The 16,782-nt window shown below is 37.7% G+C and overlaps 1 protein-coding gene across 2 annotated transcripts in view; it reads left to right on the forward strand.

Moving 5' to 3' along the window:
- Window positions 1–16,782, forward strand: part of rps6ka4 (ribosomal protein S6 kinase, polypeptide 4) — a 135,026-nt gene that overhangs the window by 75,806 nt on the left and 42,438 nt on the right. For both annotated transcript variants that reach the window (XR_005635592.1, XM_039769370.1), the window contains exons 5-12: window positions 1,451–1,558; window positions 4,548–4,628; window positions 5,014–5,117; window positions 6,814–6,964; window positions 7,498–7,659; window positions 8,200–8,325; window positions 8,795–8,928; window positions 13,103–13,196. Coding sequence is in view for 1 of the 2 variants with exons in the window: in XM_039769370.1 (XP_039625304.1) it covers window positions 1,451–1,558; window positions 4,548–4,628; window positions 5,014–5,117; window positions 6,814–6,964; window positions 7,498–7,659; window positions 8,200–8,325; window positions 8,795–8,928; window positions 13,103–13,196 (960 nt within the window). In the remaining variant the exon portion in view is untranslated. The remainder of the gene's footprint in view (window positions 1–1,450; window positions 1,559–4,547; window positions 4,629–5,013; window positions 5,118–6,813; window positions 6,965–7,497; window positions 7,660–8,199; window positions 8,326–8,794; window positions 8,929–13,102; window positions 13,197–16,782) is intronic.

Below are 16,782 nucleotides of genomic sequence, written 5' to 3' on the forward strand. Positions count from 1 at the left end.
CTATCCTGGCAGCATTGTGTTCTGCTAAAAGCTGTATTTCTTATAAGGATGCTGAAATTGCACATTTATTTAAAACTGTCTGATCCCCCATGGTTTTAACAGTCTTTGAAAAAAGTGTCCTTGACAATAGATGCTGGAGTCTTTCTCAGTGCCACCTACTGCAAGGCAGGGGCAAGCTTTGGAATGTATGCTAGTATGTTACAGGGCACACTCAATCATATACAGTACTTATTCTTACTCACATATGGTAAAATGGGGGAACACCAGTCAACCCAATGTACTCCTTTTTAAGAAAATGGAGAAGACCATCTTTGAAAATGGAGGAAAATGTGAAAAACACAGGAAGCAGTAGAATGGGAATGCATAGCCTGTCCTCCGGAGCTAGGAAGCAGCAGCAGCATTAAACAGTGCAGCACCATGCCACCCTCGAGTATTTGTAATAAAAACTGAGACCTGTCTTACACATCAATTTCTTGTTGCTTGTGGTGCATTTTAGACATACTGTTACTACTGAGTTTACCTCTTTAATATAGTGATGGTGCAAACTATATACAGTATAGGTGTAGTTGAACATTAATTCTATAGTTTTTGTTAATTATACTAGAACTAGCTGTGTAAGCCTGTGCTGTAAAAGTCCTAGAAACTATTGAAATCATCAGAAAAAAAAATGAAATGTAGAGATGTCAGGTAATTGAAAGAAACTACTCTGGGCGTCTCTCTCCTAGGAGGTTTCGTTTTGTCGACGTGCTGGCCTCGCCTGTATATTAGGAGTGGGAGGATAAGTAAAAGGAATACTGTTCTGCTGATGTGCTTGCCTCGCTTCTGTATTAGCAGCTAAGCAAGTGACTCTTTCTTCGAAAGTTTTGTTTTGCTGCCAAGCTGGCCTCGGTTGTGCCCTTACCCCGACTCCACCTCTCACTTCTGGGCCGGGCAGACAGACACACACACTTCCATGTGTAGATGTTTATGTATATAAGATAAAAGTGCCTGTTTTTTCATGTTTACTTTTTTTTTCTACTGAAGTACCTGTTGTGTGCTGTAAATCCAAATTAGCTGCATTTTACCTTCATCTCTAGTCTTTCATTATTAATTTAATGTTTATATTAGCAATTAGAGAATAACAGCAATGCCATCTTTCTTTGAATAATATGTGTTGAGTCTATTCAGTAATGTTCTCCCAGTGTAACAATGATCCACACCATTTAAAAGTGATTTTTGAAAATATATACACATTGCAAACATTGAGTATCTCTAAATTAATCGTTCACTTAAAAGAAACATTTGTGCTTGCATATTTAAAACTGGTACTAAGCATGACTGGTAAAGCTGAAATTGATGCAGTAAGACCAGATCAAGAGAAAGTGTATTTTTTTTAAAGACCACCAGCATTTAGATTGTTGAGCTAAGTTAAGGGAATTTGACGTTTAAAATTGTTACTTTTTTTCTGCAGCTTGGGATCATTTACAGGGACATCAAACTAGAAAATATCTTGCTTGACAGTGAAGGTCATATTGTACTCACAGACTTTGGGCTCAGTAAAGAATTCCTTGGAGAAGAGGTGATTTTTTATTTTTTTTTTTTTTTTTTTAAGTACTACTTTTTTGCCTTTCATTATGTATTGAGATTTAGTTCGGGAACATTTTCAATTCCAAATGAGATTAGGCTGCTCTTTTGGGATTCCTTCTTAAGAGCACTGCCTTGTACTATTTAAATGTTCAGTTTATTTGTTGCATTAATTTTACACATCATACTTTTTAGATATTATTATTATTATTAGATAAAATTATGGTATGTTCTGGAAAACCAACATTTTAAGTCACAGTATTTCATCTTTTGTAGTTTTGACAGCCGCCTTAATCAGAGAATATCTTCTGTCATGCTCTGTTTCATGCTTTAAGAAGAAGCTCACTAAAGCACACAATGTCTCCAGTTCATGTCGCTGGCACACTGTGCAACATTAAGCAAGTCACTTAACCAGCCTGTGCTTCAGTTATTTTAAATAAAGAAGTACAGTTGGACTACCAGTCTGATAGACCATATTTTGTGAGGCTCATTGTGGACGTGAGCATCACGAACAGTCCCGCTACCATTTCTGTTCACCTCAGACTATTAAGATAACAACAACATTTATTTATTTATATAGTGCCTTCCTATACAGAGTAGAAATCAAGGTACTTTACAACCAAAATACTAGTGATTTTTTCTACTGAACTATTAAAAAATATCCTGACCAGATGAATCACATTGTGGTTTGGTACATCACTTTCCAGGATCACAAACACAGACAGAGGACTGTCCATACAACTTTCAAAATAATTGTACCATCTACTCAACCAGATTTCTCAAGAGAGCTGAATTCATAATCTCTGGTGTCAGCCACCCAGCTCGTCCCCTGTTTTCACTTCTGCCTTCTGGAAAGTGCTACCATAGCCTCACCACTCCCTCCACCCACTTCAGAGATGGCTTCGTCCCCAGCCCATAAGGTCATTGAACCCTTAGTAACCAGATCCTATCTGCCCTGCATTGTGTATTGTATCCACCTACTGGTTTATGTGTATTTACCCTGTATGTTACTTTTTCACTCTTATTTACTGTATTAATTTATTATTTTTATTTATTTATGCTCTTTATCTTCTACCTTTATTTATTGTATTTATTTATAAACTTTATTTTCAACTGTAGCTCAAGAGTTTCACTATGCTCTCACAGTGTATGTGACAAAATGGTAGTAATTGGAAACAAAGGCAAACAATCAAATAAACAATTACACTAAGGGTCAGATGGTCAGTGGGAAAAGGTGTTAAAAGAAAAAAAAAAATCTTCTGGAGTTCTGTGACCAAAAGCCTGCTCAGGCCCCACGGACCATTCTGTCTTAAGTATAATCTATCACCCTGCTCAGGCCCCACGGACCATTCTGTCTTAAGTATAATCTATCACATACAGTGCATCCGGAAAGAATTCCCAGCGCATCACTTTTTCCACATTTTGTTATGTTACAGCCTTATTCCAAAATGGATTAAATTCATTTTTTTCCTCAGAATTCTACACACAACACCCCATAATGACAACGTGAAAAAGTTTACTTGAGAGTTTTGCAAATATATTAAAAATAAAAAAACTGAGAAATCACATGTACCGGATGCACTGTATATAAGATGCAACAAAACAACAACAGAGACCGTCAGTCTGGGTGGACATCATCACCGGACAGGACCTCCAGTATTGTTCTTCCTTGCACCAGGCTCGGGGAATATAACACTGGGTCCTGTCACTTGCAGAAATGTTTGTAATGATTCTCCACTAATGGGGCATACTGACATGGGGGATGATGCAAAGTATAAGAGTCAGGTGAAGAATTTTGTTGCTTGGTTCAAAGAGAATTATCTGCAGCTCAACATCAGTAAGACCAAGGAAATGATTATTGACTTTCACCACAGCAAAGAGCCTCCACGCCCTGCCACTATTGTGAGAATTGAGGTTGGTGCACTTTTACAACTTATGGTCCACATTAATTACAAGCTGGGCTAGTCCAGTAACACATAGAAGCTATGACTGATTAAGAAGGGACAGGGTCTTGACATCCTAGATGTACCAGAGCAGGAGAGAATAAAGACCAAATTGATGGGCATTATGAATCGTGTTGCACATCCCCTCTCTCACACACTATCAATGAGTACTTTTAGCTAACCAATTACAGTATTCAAAATATGCTATTGGGGCTCTTTAATGCCAACACCAGTACTCCTTTATAATGCCTCAGTGGGACTGCTCTGCTATAATTAGCCAAGTGATTTTTTTGTAATTCTTGTGTGTATTTGAGGAGGTTGGTGGTGGTGGTGGTTATATTTTTATATTTCATATGCTTCTTTCTGCAAACACTAAATAAAGCACTGTCTATCTTACACACACAGAAAAAAAAGCGTCATGGTGCTATAGAGGAGTTCTCTGTTAAATAAAGTTATTTTGTTACAGTAACAAAGCCAGCATTAATCTAAACTTAGTACATTTTCTGCACAACGAAGAGTTGCTTTTTCATCTGGCTGTTTCATTGAAATTGGCAGTGATGTTTGAAATCCTGTACACTGCTTAAATTTTTCAAATATACAAATTTTGTCATTTAACTTTTTTATTATTTCATTTCCTATAGTTATTTTCATAATTTACATTTCTTCACTTATAAAAAAAATACTTTGTTAGTCATGCAAAGTATGCTGTATAAAACAATTTTATATTAAACATGTTCGGTTTACTAGTTGTCTATGTAAATTAATGAAAGTTATTAACTATTGTTTAATTTATAAATGGATTCATGAAATTATATTATTAAAGTTGTTCTTTTTATAGTGGATTTTACTTTGTTCAGTAACAAAAACTATATATGTATATATATTGTTCATGAAAATATAGATCCTATTATGACAATTAAATAGTGAATTGAACCGTAACCCAATTTTAGTTAGAAATAAAAAAGTTTAAAACAATTATGTTAGAAAAGACATAGCCAGACATCTCTTTCTGTTTTGAATTCCTTTCTTCTCCACTAACAGAGTGAAAGGACATACTCATTCTGTGGCACTATTGAATATATGGCACCGGAAATTATACGAGGCAAGTCAGGCCATGGCAAGGTAAGGGATCACAGACACAGTTTGAGTCTCATGTATTCCTGTAAAAAAGATGTTGGTGATGATCCTAAATATAATATTTCCCTGTCCTGGAAACTCAAGCAGTGGGTACATGCAGTATTAATGACCGGTTGTTCTGATGCATTTTGGTAATAGGATATCTGCAAACTAGAACTTCATATGTGGATGTTATATTATTTGCAACTATTACTACTATACTTTCAATAATTCTTTGTATTGTACAAGTTAAGTAATCCTCCTATAACAATAAAGTATTTGCTTGTCTGAAATGTGTTTTCATAATCCCTTTATAAAATGCAGAATCTTAATGCCTTCAAATCTGAAAAGATAGTCATCCATATTTATTTCTTTTTGTGTTTTACCTTAGTCCGTGGACTGGTGGAGTTTAGGGATCCTGATGTTTGAATTACTCACTGGAGCTTCACCATTCACACTAGAAGGAGAAAAAAATTCTCAAGCAGAAGTGTCCAGGTAGGTTAGTCATTCTTCATTGACAATTGTGACTGTATATATAACCTTGTGCTGCCAGCTCCTCAAAACACAAAAATCATCAGGCAGGCGTACAGTATAAAAACCTAGTGCTTTATAATAGCCCAGTGTGTAAGACGATGAAAGTAAATGGAAAATTGGTTTTCCATGGTGTATTGTGCTTGATGGACAGGCAATTGCCTTACTGTGGTCCATCAGAGCAGAAGTTAATAAGGGCAGAATATGCTTTATGGAAAAAAAGTCAAAACAGGTACAAAAACAGGTGATGCCAGTGGCGTCACACGTAGACATAAAAATACTTTGTATTTCGTCGGTGGGATAGGACCACATATTTGTTTCTTTGCTCACAAGTGAATCACTAAAAAGTTTTGGGGGGGACAAACTGACATAAGATTATAAGAATAGTACAGGAGAAACAAATAATTGGCCCACATTAGCTATATGTGGTACATTCCAGTTTGTTATTAATTCAGCATTAGAAAAGAATGTAGAAGGTATTAAAACACTTGTAGGTGATCTCACCAGTGTATTTTTAATTTATTGCAGAATAGTCTACATTCTTTGACAGTAAATATTGGACGTTTGTAAGGCCTAACATAGGGGTGTCCAACTCTGGTCCTGGAAGGCCACTGTGGGGTCTGGTTTTCATTCCAAACATCTTCTTAATAATTGACCAGCTTTTGCTGCTAATTGATGGTTTTTCCTTCATTTTAATTGCCTTGATTTTTAAGAGTCTGTCCTCCGAATTGCATTTTTTTCTTAAACAGCAGTGAGATGTGAAGTGAACCAACAGTTGGCCAACTAAGTCAGGTCCTCAATCTCCAACCTTTATTAGAAGATTTTTCTTGTTGCTAATTAAGTCCATTAGTTAATTCTATGGCTTGCTGATGCCCTCATTCTGCCACTGCAGACATTTCAACAATTGTTGATTTTCTTTTTTCTAAGAACACTGTCAGAATATTTTGTGGACCTGAGCAGATCATCATTATTGAGACCTTAACTCTCATTATTTTCAGCTATTCTGTGATGGACACAGGTTAGCTGGTCATGTGTTGGCTCATTTTGCATCTCATTATTATTTGGCTGATAATTAAGAAAAAAGAAACAAGGTGTATGAGTCTCAAACAGTAAGACAATTACATTTAAGGCAAAATAACTTTTCACTAGTTAATGTGGTGTTTAGAGTGAGAACATACAGCTGTAGTAGCCCCCCCAAGACCACAATTAGACACCCATGTTCTATCATTTACGTTTCCCAACTCTGCTATTGCCCAGCTTCATTCTGTTAATCTAGGCACAGCTTTTTTTTTTTCCTCAAAACAAAATAATTTTCTTGTTTGCAGTCTTTGCAAATTTAATGGCATGTGTTAAGTAATTCTTGATCCTTATGTTTCTTACCATATTGGTTTAATTTAGCACGTTTGAATATTATTCATGTTGCTCTATTTAAAACTATTATAAAAAGAACAATAAACATTTTTTCCTATAAAGTTATGACCCAAATTGTGCAGTGAGTGAATACTACTGTTGTAGACATAACTCCTTGTTCTGCCGGGCTTTTTCATGGCCTAAAGGAAACATATTAACTGTTATAATGCAGTACATTTCTGTAGACCAGGTTTATTGCACCAATAATGTATGACCACTGTTTCATCAAGCTGTTTGGATTGTGCTGTAGGAGGATTATGAGATGTGACCCTCCGTATCCACATGAAATGAGCCCTCTAGCTCGAGACCTGCTCCATAAACTGCTGGTGAAAGATCCACGCAAAAGGCTGGGTTCCGGGCCACAAGGTGCAGCTGAGATCAAGAGCCATCCTTTCTTTAAGGTACCATCTATAATCAAGATTGAATAGTATTTCTCTTAATGCCTCCTATTAGTCTTCTCAGTAGTGTACAATAACTTTAAGTATCATTCCAGAGTTGGATTGTATAAAAGTTGTCATTGTGGATCACAAGGAGTTTAAAAAGATATAGGCTTGAGGAAGGAAGTGATGGCCTTGTCCAATACAATTTCATCACTATGTCTAGATCCTAAATTTTAAGAACAGCAGAACTACAGATAGTGTAAGATATGGTTGTTGGGACCACATCCAGTGAGAGCTTAAATTCGTCATACACAATCTATAGACATATATTCATTTCCTGTGCAGTTTATGTATTTTAGGTGACTTTGGATAAGTGTCTGTCCCATTCTTGTTTTGTTGTACTCTTTTAAAATCCTCTGTTTTATAGTTGAGGTAACTTTATTACTACAGTTCAAGTGGAGAAATGAAATAAATGGCCACTACCATTTAATCTAGCGCTCAGAGCTGAAATGGTTAAATATGTATCTACTTTCTCCTGTTCTTATTCTTTTTAGGGATTAAACTGGGTGGACTTGGCTGCTAAGAAGATTGCTGCTCCCTTCGAACCTGAGATTCGAAATGAGTTAGATGTTAGTAACTTCGCAGAAGAGTTTACAGGCATGGATCCCACATACTCCCCTGCCAGCACACCACCCAGCTCTGATAGAATTTTCCAGGTGAACCTCGGTTCTCCTTCACAAAGAAACGTTAAATCAAATGAGAGGCATATTCTAGTTAATGCTTCTGTATAAATTTGCCCTATGAATTTGTCCTTAAATTAAGTGACCGTGAGCTTTCTATTGTAATTCATTCTTCTTTGCCAATGTGCAACTAGAAAGGGTTCTGGCAAATGCCCTTTTATTTTGTAATATTTCATGATCATTACATTTTACTTTTGTTATTACAGAGCAACTTTTTTTGATGAATTTGCAGTGGTTACCAATATGTTGTGCAGTGTTGTAAAACAATGGCAAATATTTTGCTCTTTTAAATTTAGAATTTCCTTTCTAGAGTCTAGTGAGTAGGTGATGTACTTTAGCTTGGCACTGAAATTCATTCTCCAATCAGCGCTTGTGTCTTAATTTTCTTTGAACATATACAGCATTCTTCTCTTTTTCAGTATTATTGCAGCAGTTAATAGATAATGAAATGAAATAAAATACCTCCTCAGGTTATCTGTAACTAAGTTCAGTGCTATATGTCTGATTTCATTTTAGGGCTATTCCTTTGTGGCACCTTCCATACTCTTTAGCCGCAATGCTGCCATGGGTGATTTCCTGGAAATGCATATATCCTCCGAGAGGCCTGGTTCAGCCAATGTTGCCCGCAGTGCCATGCTCAAGGTATGCTGCTAAAGCTAAATTTGTATGTATCTAATGATAAAGCCAACTCATTACACACAATTCAGTTCATTGTTACTCTTATTCACTCCTTCATAAAGCTGCCTGTTCATTTCATTAGTTCCAATGCATTCAGTTAAAGTCACTTTCCTGATTGCTTCTTATGGAATTATCCAGCTTTTCCCGAATTCAGACTTTTTAGGTAGTGTATCTTACAGCTGAAGTCTTGTATGTAAGCAGGACAGTTGCTAGTTTTACATCAGTAACAGAGCTCCTAATTTTTATAACATAACATTCTCAGTTCCTCTTAATCCTATTCAGGTTTGCTGGTGGCTAGAGCTTAGAAATATGTAATCTGTTGCACAGCAATCCCCAAATGTTTAAAAGTGTATACAAAATAAATAAATGTAAATATTCCTATTGACTCTTTTTTGGAAAAAAACACTTCCTATATTCTTTTCTGTTCAAACAGGACTCGCAGTTTTTCCAGTTGTATGATCTTAATCTTAAAGAACCACCTCTTGGTGATGGAAGCTTTTCGGTGTGTCGAAAGTGTCGCCACAAGCAAACTGGACAGGAGTTTGCTGTGAAGATTTTGAGTAGACGGTATGTAGTGCTTATTCCGTTTCACATTCACATAAGAAGTGCCATTTCATCAAAGTAAGAAGCAGATTACTAAACAGGTAGATGACAGAGAAACTTTGAGGATTTAAAAGTTTATGAACAATGGAACTATGCTGCTTATATAAACACAGAGTATTAGTCTGACAGACAGTTCAATAAATTTCAATAAAAAACCCATCAGTAACACTATTAATACATCAGGGTAATAATAATACTTTAAATAAACTTTTCGTGCATTTTTTTTAAAGCTGTGGACTACAGTCTAAGACTATTGCCCCATCACTGTGCATAAACAACCTTAGGTTGGGTTGTAAATTATTCTAATCAGACGTGGTCCTTAATTGGTCTTTTCCTACTTACCCAATCCTTTTCAATATGTGCTACAGGCAATAAATAGAATTGGCTTAGTTTTGTTTGTACATTCTGAACATTCTTCTCTGTTTTAAGCATCATTGTGGCTTTTAATAGATAATCAAATAAAATACAACATCCGATCATCTGTAACTATTTTCTATGCAGTATGTCTGATTTTTTTTTTCAGGGCATTTGTTGGTATTTAGTTCATTCATCAAGCAGAAATAACTCCTGTAATTCGTTACTGACAGACTGTTCAATTTACTACACTTGAGTAAATTCTGAGAATGATTGCTAGCATCACAGCTAGAACTAGGAAGAAGAACATATCTCTCCTTTGTAATCTCTCCAAAAGCAGTGATTACTTTAATAAACTATTCTTATGTACATTTTATTTCAAATATTGGCATATTTGCTACAACATTCACTGCTTGTAACCACCTGTCTTGTACATGTTGCTGCCAGGAGTGGCTCCATGTCAAAACACTAAAAATTAATCAACGTTTGTCACACGCTGTGATGGTACATTGGCAGTGGTGTGCTTCTTTAAGCAAAACAGCATGTGCTACTCTAGCTGAGCCCCTCCTGCACTTATGCTGTAGCTCTCTCAAATTTAAAAAAAATGCTGCGGTGTAGCTGCAAAACATAACCGTTATTATATACTCTTAAGAAGAAGATTTGAACAGGTCAGTAAAACCAACATGCCATCTGTTCTTGGTCTGCTAGTATACACTGTATTCATAATAATAAGGTAAGGTGTTAGTTATGTCCATAAATATTTGGACAGAGACAACTTTTTTCTAATTTTGGTTCTGTACATTACCATAATGAATTTTAAATGAAACAACTCAGATGCAGTTGAAGTGCAGACTTTCAGCTTTAATTCAGTGGGTTGAACAAAAAGATTGCATAAAAATGTGAGGCAACTAAAGTATTTTTTTAACACAATCCCTTTATTTCAGGGGCTCAAAAGTAATTGGACAAATTAAATAACTGGAAATAAAATGTTCATTTCTAATACTTGGTTGAAAACTCTTTGCTGCTAATGACAGCCTGAAGTCTTGAACTCATGGACATCACCAGATGCTGGGTTTCCTCCTTTTTAATGCTCTGCCAGGCCTTTACTGCAGCGGCTTTTAGTTGCTGTTTGTTTGTGGGCCTTTCTGTCCGAAGTTTAGTCTTCAACAAGTAAAATGCATGCTCAATTGGGTTAAGATCAGGTGACTGACTTGGCCATTCAAGAATTTTCCACTTCTTTGCTTTAATAAACTCCTGGGTTGCTTTGGCTCTATGTTTTGGGTCATTGTCCATCTGTATCATGAAGCGCCACCCAATCAATTTGACTGCATTTAGCTGGATTTGAGCAGACAGTATGTCTCTGAACAACTCAGAATTCATTCAGCTGCTTCTGTCCTGTGTCACATCATCAATAAACACTAGTGTCCCAGTGCCACTGGCAGCCATGCACGGCCAAGCCATCACACCGTGTTTTATAGATGATGTGGTATGCATTGGATAATGAGCTGTTCCACGTCTTCTCCATACTTTTTTCTTGCCATCATTCTGGTAGAGGTTGATCTTGGTTTCATCTGTCCAAAGAATGTTTTTCCAGAACTGTGCTGGCTTTTGTAGATGTTCTTTAGCAAAGTCCAATCTAGCCTTTCTATTCTCGAGGCTTATGAGTGGCTTGCACCTTGCAGTGCACCCTCTTTATTTACTTTCATGCAGTCTTCTCTTTATGGTAGACTTGGATATCGATACGCCTGCCCCCTGGAGAGTGTTGTTCACCTGGTTGGCTGTTGTGAAGGGGTTTCTCTTCACCATGGAAATGATTTTGTGATCATCCACCACTGTTGTCTTCCGTGGACATCCAGGTCTTTTTGCATTGCTGAGTTCACCAGTGCTTGCTTTCTTTCTCAGGATGTACCAAACTGTAGATTTTGCCACTCGTAATATTGTAGGAATTTCTTGGATGGTTTTTTCTGTTTTCGCAGCTTAAGGATGGCTTATTTCACCTGCATGGGGAGCTCCTTTGACTGCATGTTCACAGCAAAATCTTCCACATGCAAGCACCACACCTCAGATCAACTCCAGGCCTTTTATCTGCTTAATTGATGATGACATAACGATGGACTTGCCACACCTGCCCATGAAATAGCCTTTGAGTCAATTGTCCAATTACTTTTGAGCCCCTGAAATGAAGGGATTGTGTTAAAAAAATGCTTTAGTTGCCTCACATTTTTATGCCATCGTTTTGTTCAGTCCACGAAAGCTGAAAGTCTGCACTTCAACTGCATCTGAGTTGTTTCATTTAAAATTCATTGTGATAATGTACAGAACCAAAATTAGAAAAAAGTTGTGTCTGTCCATATATTTGTGGACCTAACTGTACTTTTAACCATTTGTTTGGTTGTACATTAATTATACATTTATGCAAACACCATACACAACAACTGGGTCTGACACAAAAATGTGATAGGAGCCAGGTGGACTTGTGACCACTGCATCTGTTTTGAATTTATTTTGTATGATTAAAAACAAATATATAAATGTAGGCCCTGGAAAACGGTGAACTGCATCCACTTTGCTCTGGTCACATGAAAGGGGTTTAATTATGGGATACAGAAACAGCTGTTTTCATCATAATCAAAATCAATAATTTAATACACCGGCCTGCCAGGGTGGGTAAATAAATGTATGAAGAACCATATCCAAGACATCAAGTGTGCATTTCACTTTTTTAATATACATCTGTAACAAAAAAAGCTGGAAATAGTGAACCTAGAGTGGGAGGAGAAAGTAAGACGCATGTACAGTGCACACCTTCATGGAAAAAAAAAAAACAATCAGTTTGATTGATTAACTTGGGGCTCCATCTGCCTTCAGTTTTTTGCAGGAAAAAGATTCACCTTCCATTCGGGTGTCATTATATCAGTTGCACTCAACTTTATGGTTGTTGGGGAGACATTGTTTAGTTTGGGGGGGGGTGCATATGAACGTTACTTTGCCGTTGCTGTGGGAATTAAAACTTGACTTTTTTTTCTTTTCATATTGTACTGCAAAATCACGTTTAAGTGTCTTAGATGTACAGATATAGTAAGCATTAATATGAAGAACATTTTTCCCCAGACGTATCTGTATACTGTATGTAAAACCAGCTTCTCATATCCCCTGATATTTCAGCACTGCCTTACCCTTGATTGTCCCATGTTACTGGAATTTTACTTTACACACACAGGATTTTATTTATATTAATTTAATACGAAATATTTTCTTTATCCTTAATATTAAATTAAAAAACACTAACTGAAAAATAAAATGTAGGTGTCAATCATTTTGGGATATCTTTTTACAGTATCAAAAAACTGAGAGTTTGTCCTTGATTACCATTATTTACCTTCAAATAAATGCTTGTAAATTTCCTAATGGTCTATTTCTGAATCATAAAAAACATATGCATGTAATTATGAGCAGATATTAATGACAGTTTTACAATTGCTTTTGTGCCACTTACTTCGTATGCTATTAAATGTGTTACAACCTGGGGATTAAAATGCATCAAGTACAAATATGGCCTTATTGATCCACCAGATTCATCTGGTGTGTTTCATCTTTTTAAATTATGGTGGCAGACTAAATGTTTTGATAAGCACTGATACTGTATTTCTGCCTATTAGATTCCTGTTTATATTCAGCTTTGTTCCAAAATTCTTCTAAGGTACAGTGGAAGGTTTCTGCTTGTTGTTGGTTTTTTTCTTTTTTTTTTTTTGCTTGCTGATAAGGAATATTTACATTTGTTTAGGATGGAGGCAAATATTCAGAGGGAGATTGCAGCTTTGAAGCAGTGTGAAGCACATCCCAACATTGTCAAGCTTTATGATGTCTACCAAGATCAGGTACCCACAGAATATCCCTGATTTTTTTTATCTTTGTCGTTTTTTAGGATGGGTATTATTTTTAACATTTGTAATTTTTGCATATTGGTGCATGAATAGTTATTATGTATAATTTTCAATTTCTGTACTTTTAATGTCAATCAAAAATGTGTACATCTGGGTTTACCCATTTTTATTGGAATGTAGTATGTGGGTTAAACTGAGATAATTTAGTGTTTGTTTTGTTTTTTTATCAGATTTATTACTGTCATCCATCATGTTGTGGACTGATACCAAATTTTAAAAAAGGTTGTCATCCTCTGGGCTACAACTCACATTCTTAAACCTTCTAAATCCAGTCTCAGACCAATTGAGAAGAGCCCAAAGCAGGGCCCACCTATACACCCCCAAGGGGCTGGTTTCGATTTGCCAATTAATCCAAACTGTAGTACATAAACCAGTGCACACAGAAGGAGAATGTGCAAGTTCCATACAGGCAGCAAGTGGACATTGCAATCAAAGGCAGGATGTTGGATCTGTAAGGCAGCAATATTAACCACTACGATACCATGTCACCCAAGTACGTAGACTAGTTTGTCAAATGTAGAAGATCAAAATATAATTATATAAATGCTTGAGTTAATAGTACAAAATCAGTATTGTCTTTTTGGATTTGCATGTCAACAACAAGGGAGGGAGTGTGACGGTACAGGTCTGCTCCACGCTACCGGGTGCTACCAGGAGCCTCTTCAACCCGCCCCTGCTAATAACGTTTCTGAGGGATGAGCCAGCTAATAAGGACACTTGCAGAAAGCAAGGGGAAGGTGTAAACTACTCAGTGCTTTTAGTAAAACAAGTCCAAACAAAGAGTGTTCAAAAAGTGCAGTGCTTAGATAAATAAATAAATCCATAAAAAGAAAGTACATAATCCATTAAATAAATAAATAAAATTAAGTTAAAAACATAGTGCAGGAAGCTGTCCTTAAAAGCATGAGCCTTGGTGCCTTCCCTTAAAAATGTATATCTCTTTTGGTTAACCCAGAGCAGGTACATGCAACAAGGAGACACCTTCATTGCTGATCCTAGGCTTGGGACCCTGTAGCCATCTCTGGCTCCTGGCGGGGCACCCCATCAAGCCTCCGACTCCCGCTACAAGGCTCACGCCCCTGTGGTACCATGGCACCACCCGCAGGTCGCCTATCTCAGCCTTTCACTACCCTGCAGCTGCGCTGTGTCTCTCCGGCATGTCGTTACACTTCAGCAACACATCTGCCACTCCAGCTCCCAGGTCACTCGGCTGGAGAGGCCAACAGCTCCCCAGCACTGTTCACATGCTCCGATGGACTTCCTCCTGGCTGTTTGCCTTCTCTGCCTTTCATCCACTCACTTGCACCGGCTCTCTCCCTCACTCCTGCCTTTTCTCTGTCATTTACTCTCCTTTCATTTCCGTTTCTATCAATCTCCCTCTTTCCAATCTGCCTTTTTTCCCCTTTTTTCTTTTTTTCCTTTCTTGTGCCGGTGCGTTCTTACAGTATAAGCCTCTGTGGGTGCAGCATCTCAAACGCACACTGCAGGAATCTGATGAAGCAATTGAGACAGACCTCACGTTCATGTACAGGTGCATCTTGCCCCAATTTCTCCACCAACTCCCCACAGCTATGTAAGTGCACACACCCACAGAGAATAAGCCAGCCAATTATTTATTTATTTATTTATTAAAAAACGGCCACTTTTTGTCTGAGCTACGGACCTGCTATACCACAGGGAAACGCATGATTCTTTAAGGACTTCCTTCCAGGATTCAGATTGGATTTTAAACAAATGTATAAATTGTGGATACAAAAGCAGAATACAGGCAGTCCCCAGGTTAAGTACGAGATAGGGACTGTAGGTTTGTACTTAAGTTGAATTTGTATGTAAGTCAGAACAGGTACATTATTTTAATAAATGCTATTGTTGACCGACTGTGACCAAGTTCTCTGCCATTTAATGATGGAGTTTCACCTCTCTGACCTTTTAATTATTTCTACTTTATTTTCAATGGTGATGTTTTTTCTCTTCTTTACTGTATCACCAGCACTTACATCAGATTTGTGTTTCAGTGACATTCTTGAAGGGTGAAGACAAAAGGGTAAAATTAGCTCTTCTGCACAGCACTGTACCCTCTATCACAGCAGGAAAGCACCTATTGTCAACATGTCTGATGTACTGATAAGAGACAAATAGACAACTTCCTGCTATGTGCGTAACAGTACAAGCAGCCCTGCTATTGAGAATGAATGGGGTGGCGAGGGGCAGTTACTACAGTATGCTGCCTGCAGTGTCCGCCCACCAAGAATGAGCATTGTGCGGCCAAAAGCAGGTAGTGAATTGCCCACCACCGCCAACATTCAACAGGCAGCCATCCAAGGTGCACTACAATGCTACTCCCCGTTCAGCCACAACCGGGTCACCGCTTGCAGCATTTCCAGCCGCCCACCGAGAACGAACGGGGCAGCCATGTGTGATGGGCGGGCAGTGAAACGCCCCCCTCTGCTCCATCCAGCCTGCGTCTAATCAGGAACAGTAGCTGCGGCGGCATAGTGGGCGGACAGCGAACCGCCCCATCAAGCCTCCGTCCTGCACACGAGCGATAGTTGTGGCCCCGGTGACTGTGGACCACGGGTCACCGCTTGCCGCTGGGAGCCACCCGAGGAACACTCCAGTGTGTGAGCAGCGAAATCGCCCCCCTCCAGCCTCTGTCCAGCCACTGCTTGCTGCGTTCCCAGGCTGAAGATGACGGAGCGGCATCGCAGCTGCGGCCCCGTTCGTAAGTCGTAGGTCGGATGTCCGTAACCTGGGGACTACCTGTACAGTCTGTTAAAGAGCAATAAACCCTACATAATGTTTTCTTCACTTTTTCCTGTGGAGGTATCAAAAATAAAAATACGGCAGCACCTTGGTCATTTTTTTTCTGTGTTTTACTGGTAATATTCCTAGATGTTGCCATGTTAATAGATCTTTACAACTGATATAAAGTCAGGTCCATACATATTTGGATAGTTTCATAATTTTGGCTATGCAGAAACATGTCTGTCATTGCTAAATGGCTCATGGAATATTTTTGGTAAACCCCTTAAATTAAAGCCGAAAGTCTACCCTTCAATAACATAATGATTGCTTAATTTTAAATCCATTGTGGTGGCATATAGAGGCAAAATTATGAAAATTGGGTCACTTTCCAAGTATATGCCAAATGTATTTCAGATAGGACTGTGATGGCATACATTTTCGGTGTTATATAGGAATGTAAATATTGTAGAGATTGAATCTCAGTTTAATCACTGTTTGAAATGGATGGTTCAGTACTATGAATCAAATTTATATTTTTCTACTTCCATCTGTCTATCCATTTTCTTAGTGTGTCAGACCAATGCCTAGATATGTTAAAAATTAAATAAAATGTATAAAGTCTAGCAGGATGCTTACAGATGTTCAACACTAACTGATAATATATAGCTACACACTTAATTTTCAGCAATGGGGAATAGTAATATAAAAGCTGAAGTCTTACAAAGCTCATATTTTTACTCCCATATTCACTTTGTTGTCTTTGCTCCACCACCTT

This window comes from Polypterus senegalus, chromosome 11 (assembly GCF_016835505.1).
Source record: "Polypterus senegalus isolate Bchr_013 chromosome 11, ASM1683550v1, whole genome shotgun sequence".
NCBI lineage: Eukaryota > Metazoa > Chordata > Cladistia > Polypteriformes > Polypteridae > Polypterus > Polypterus senegalus.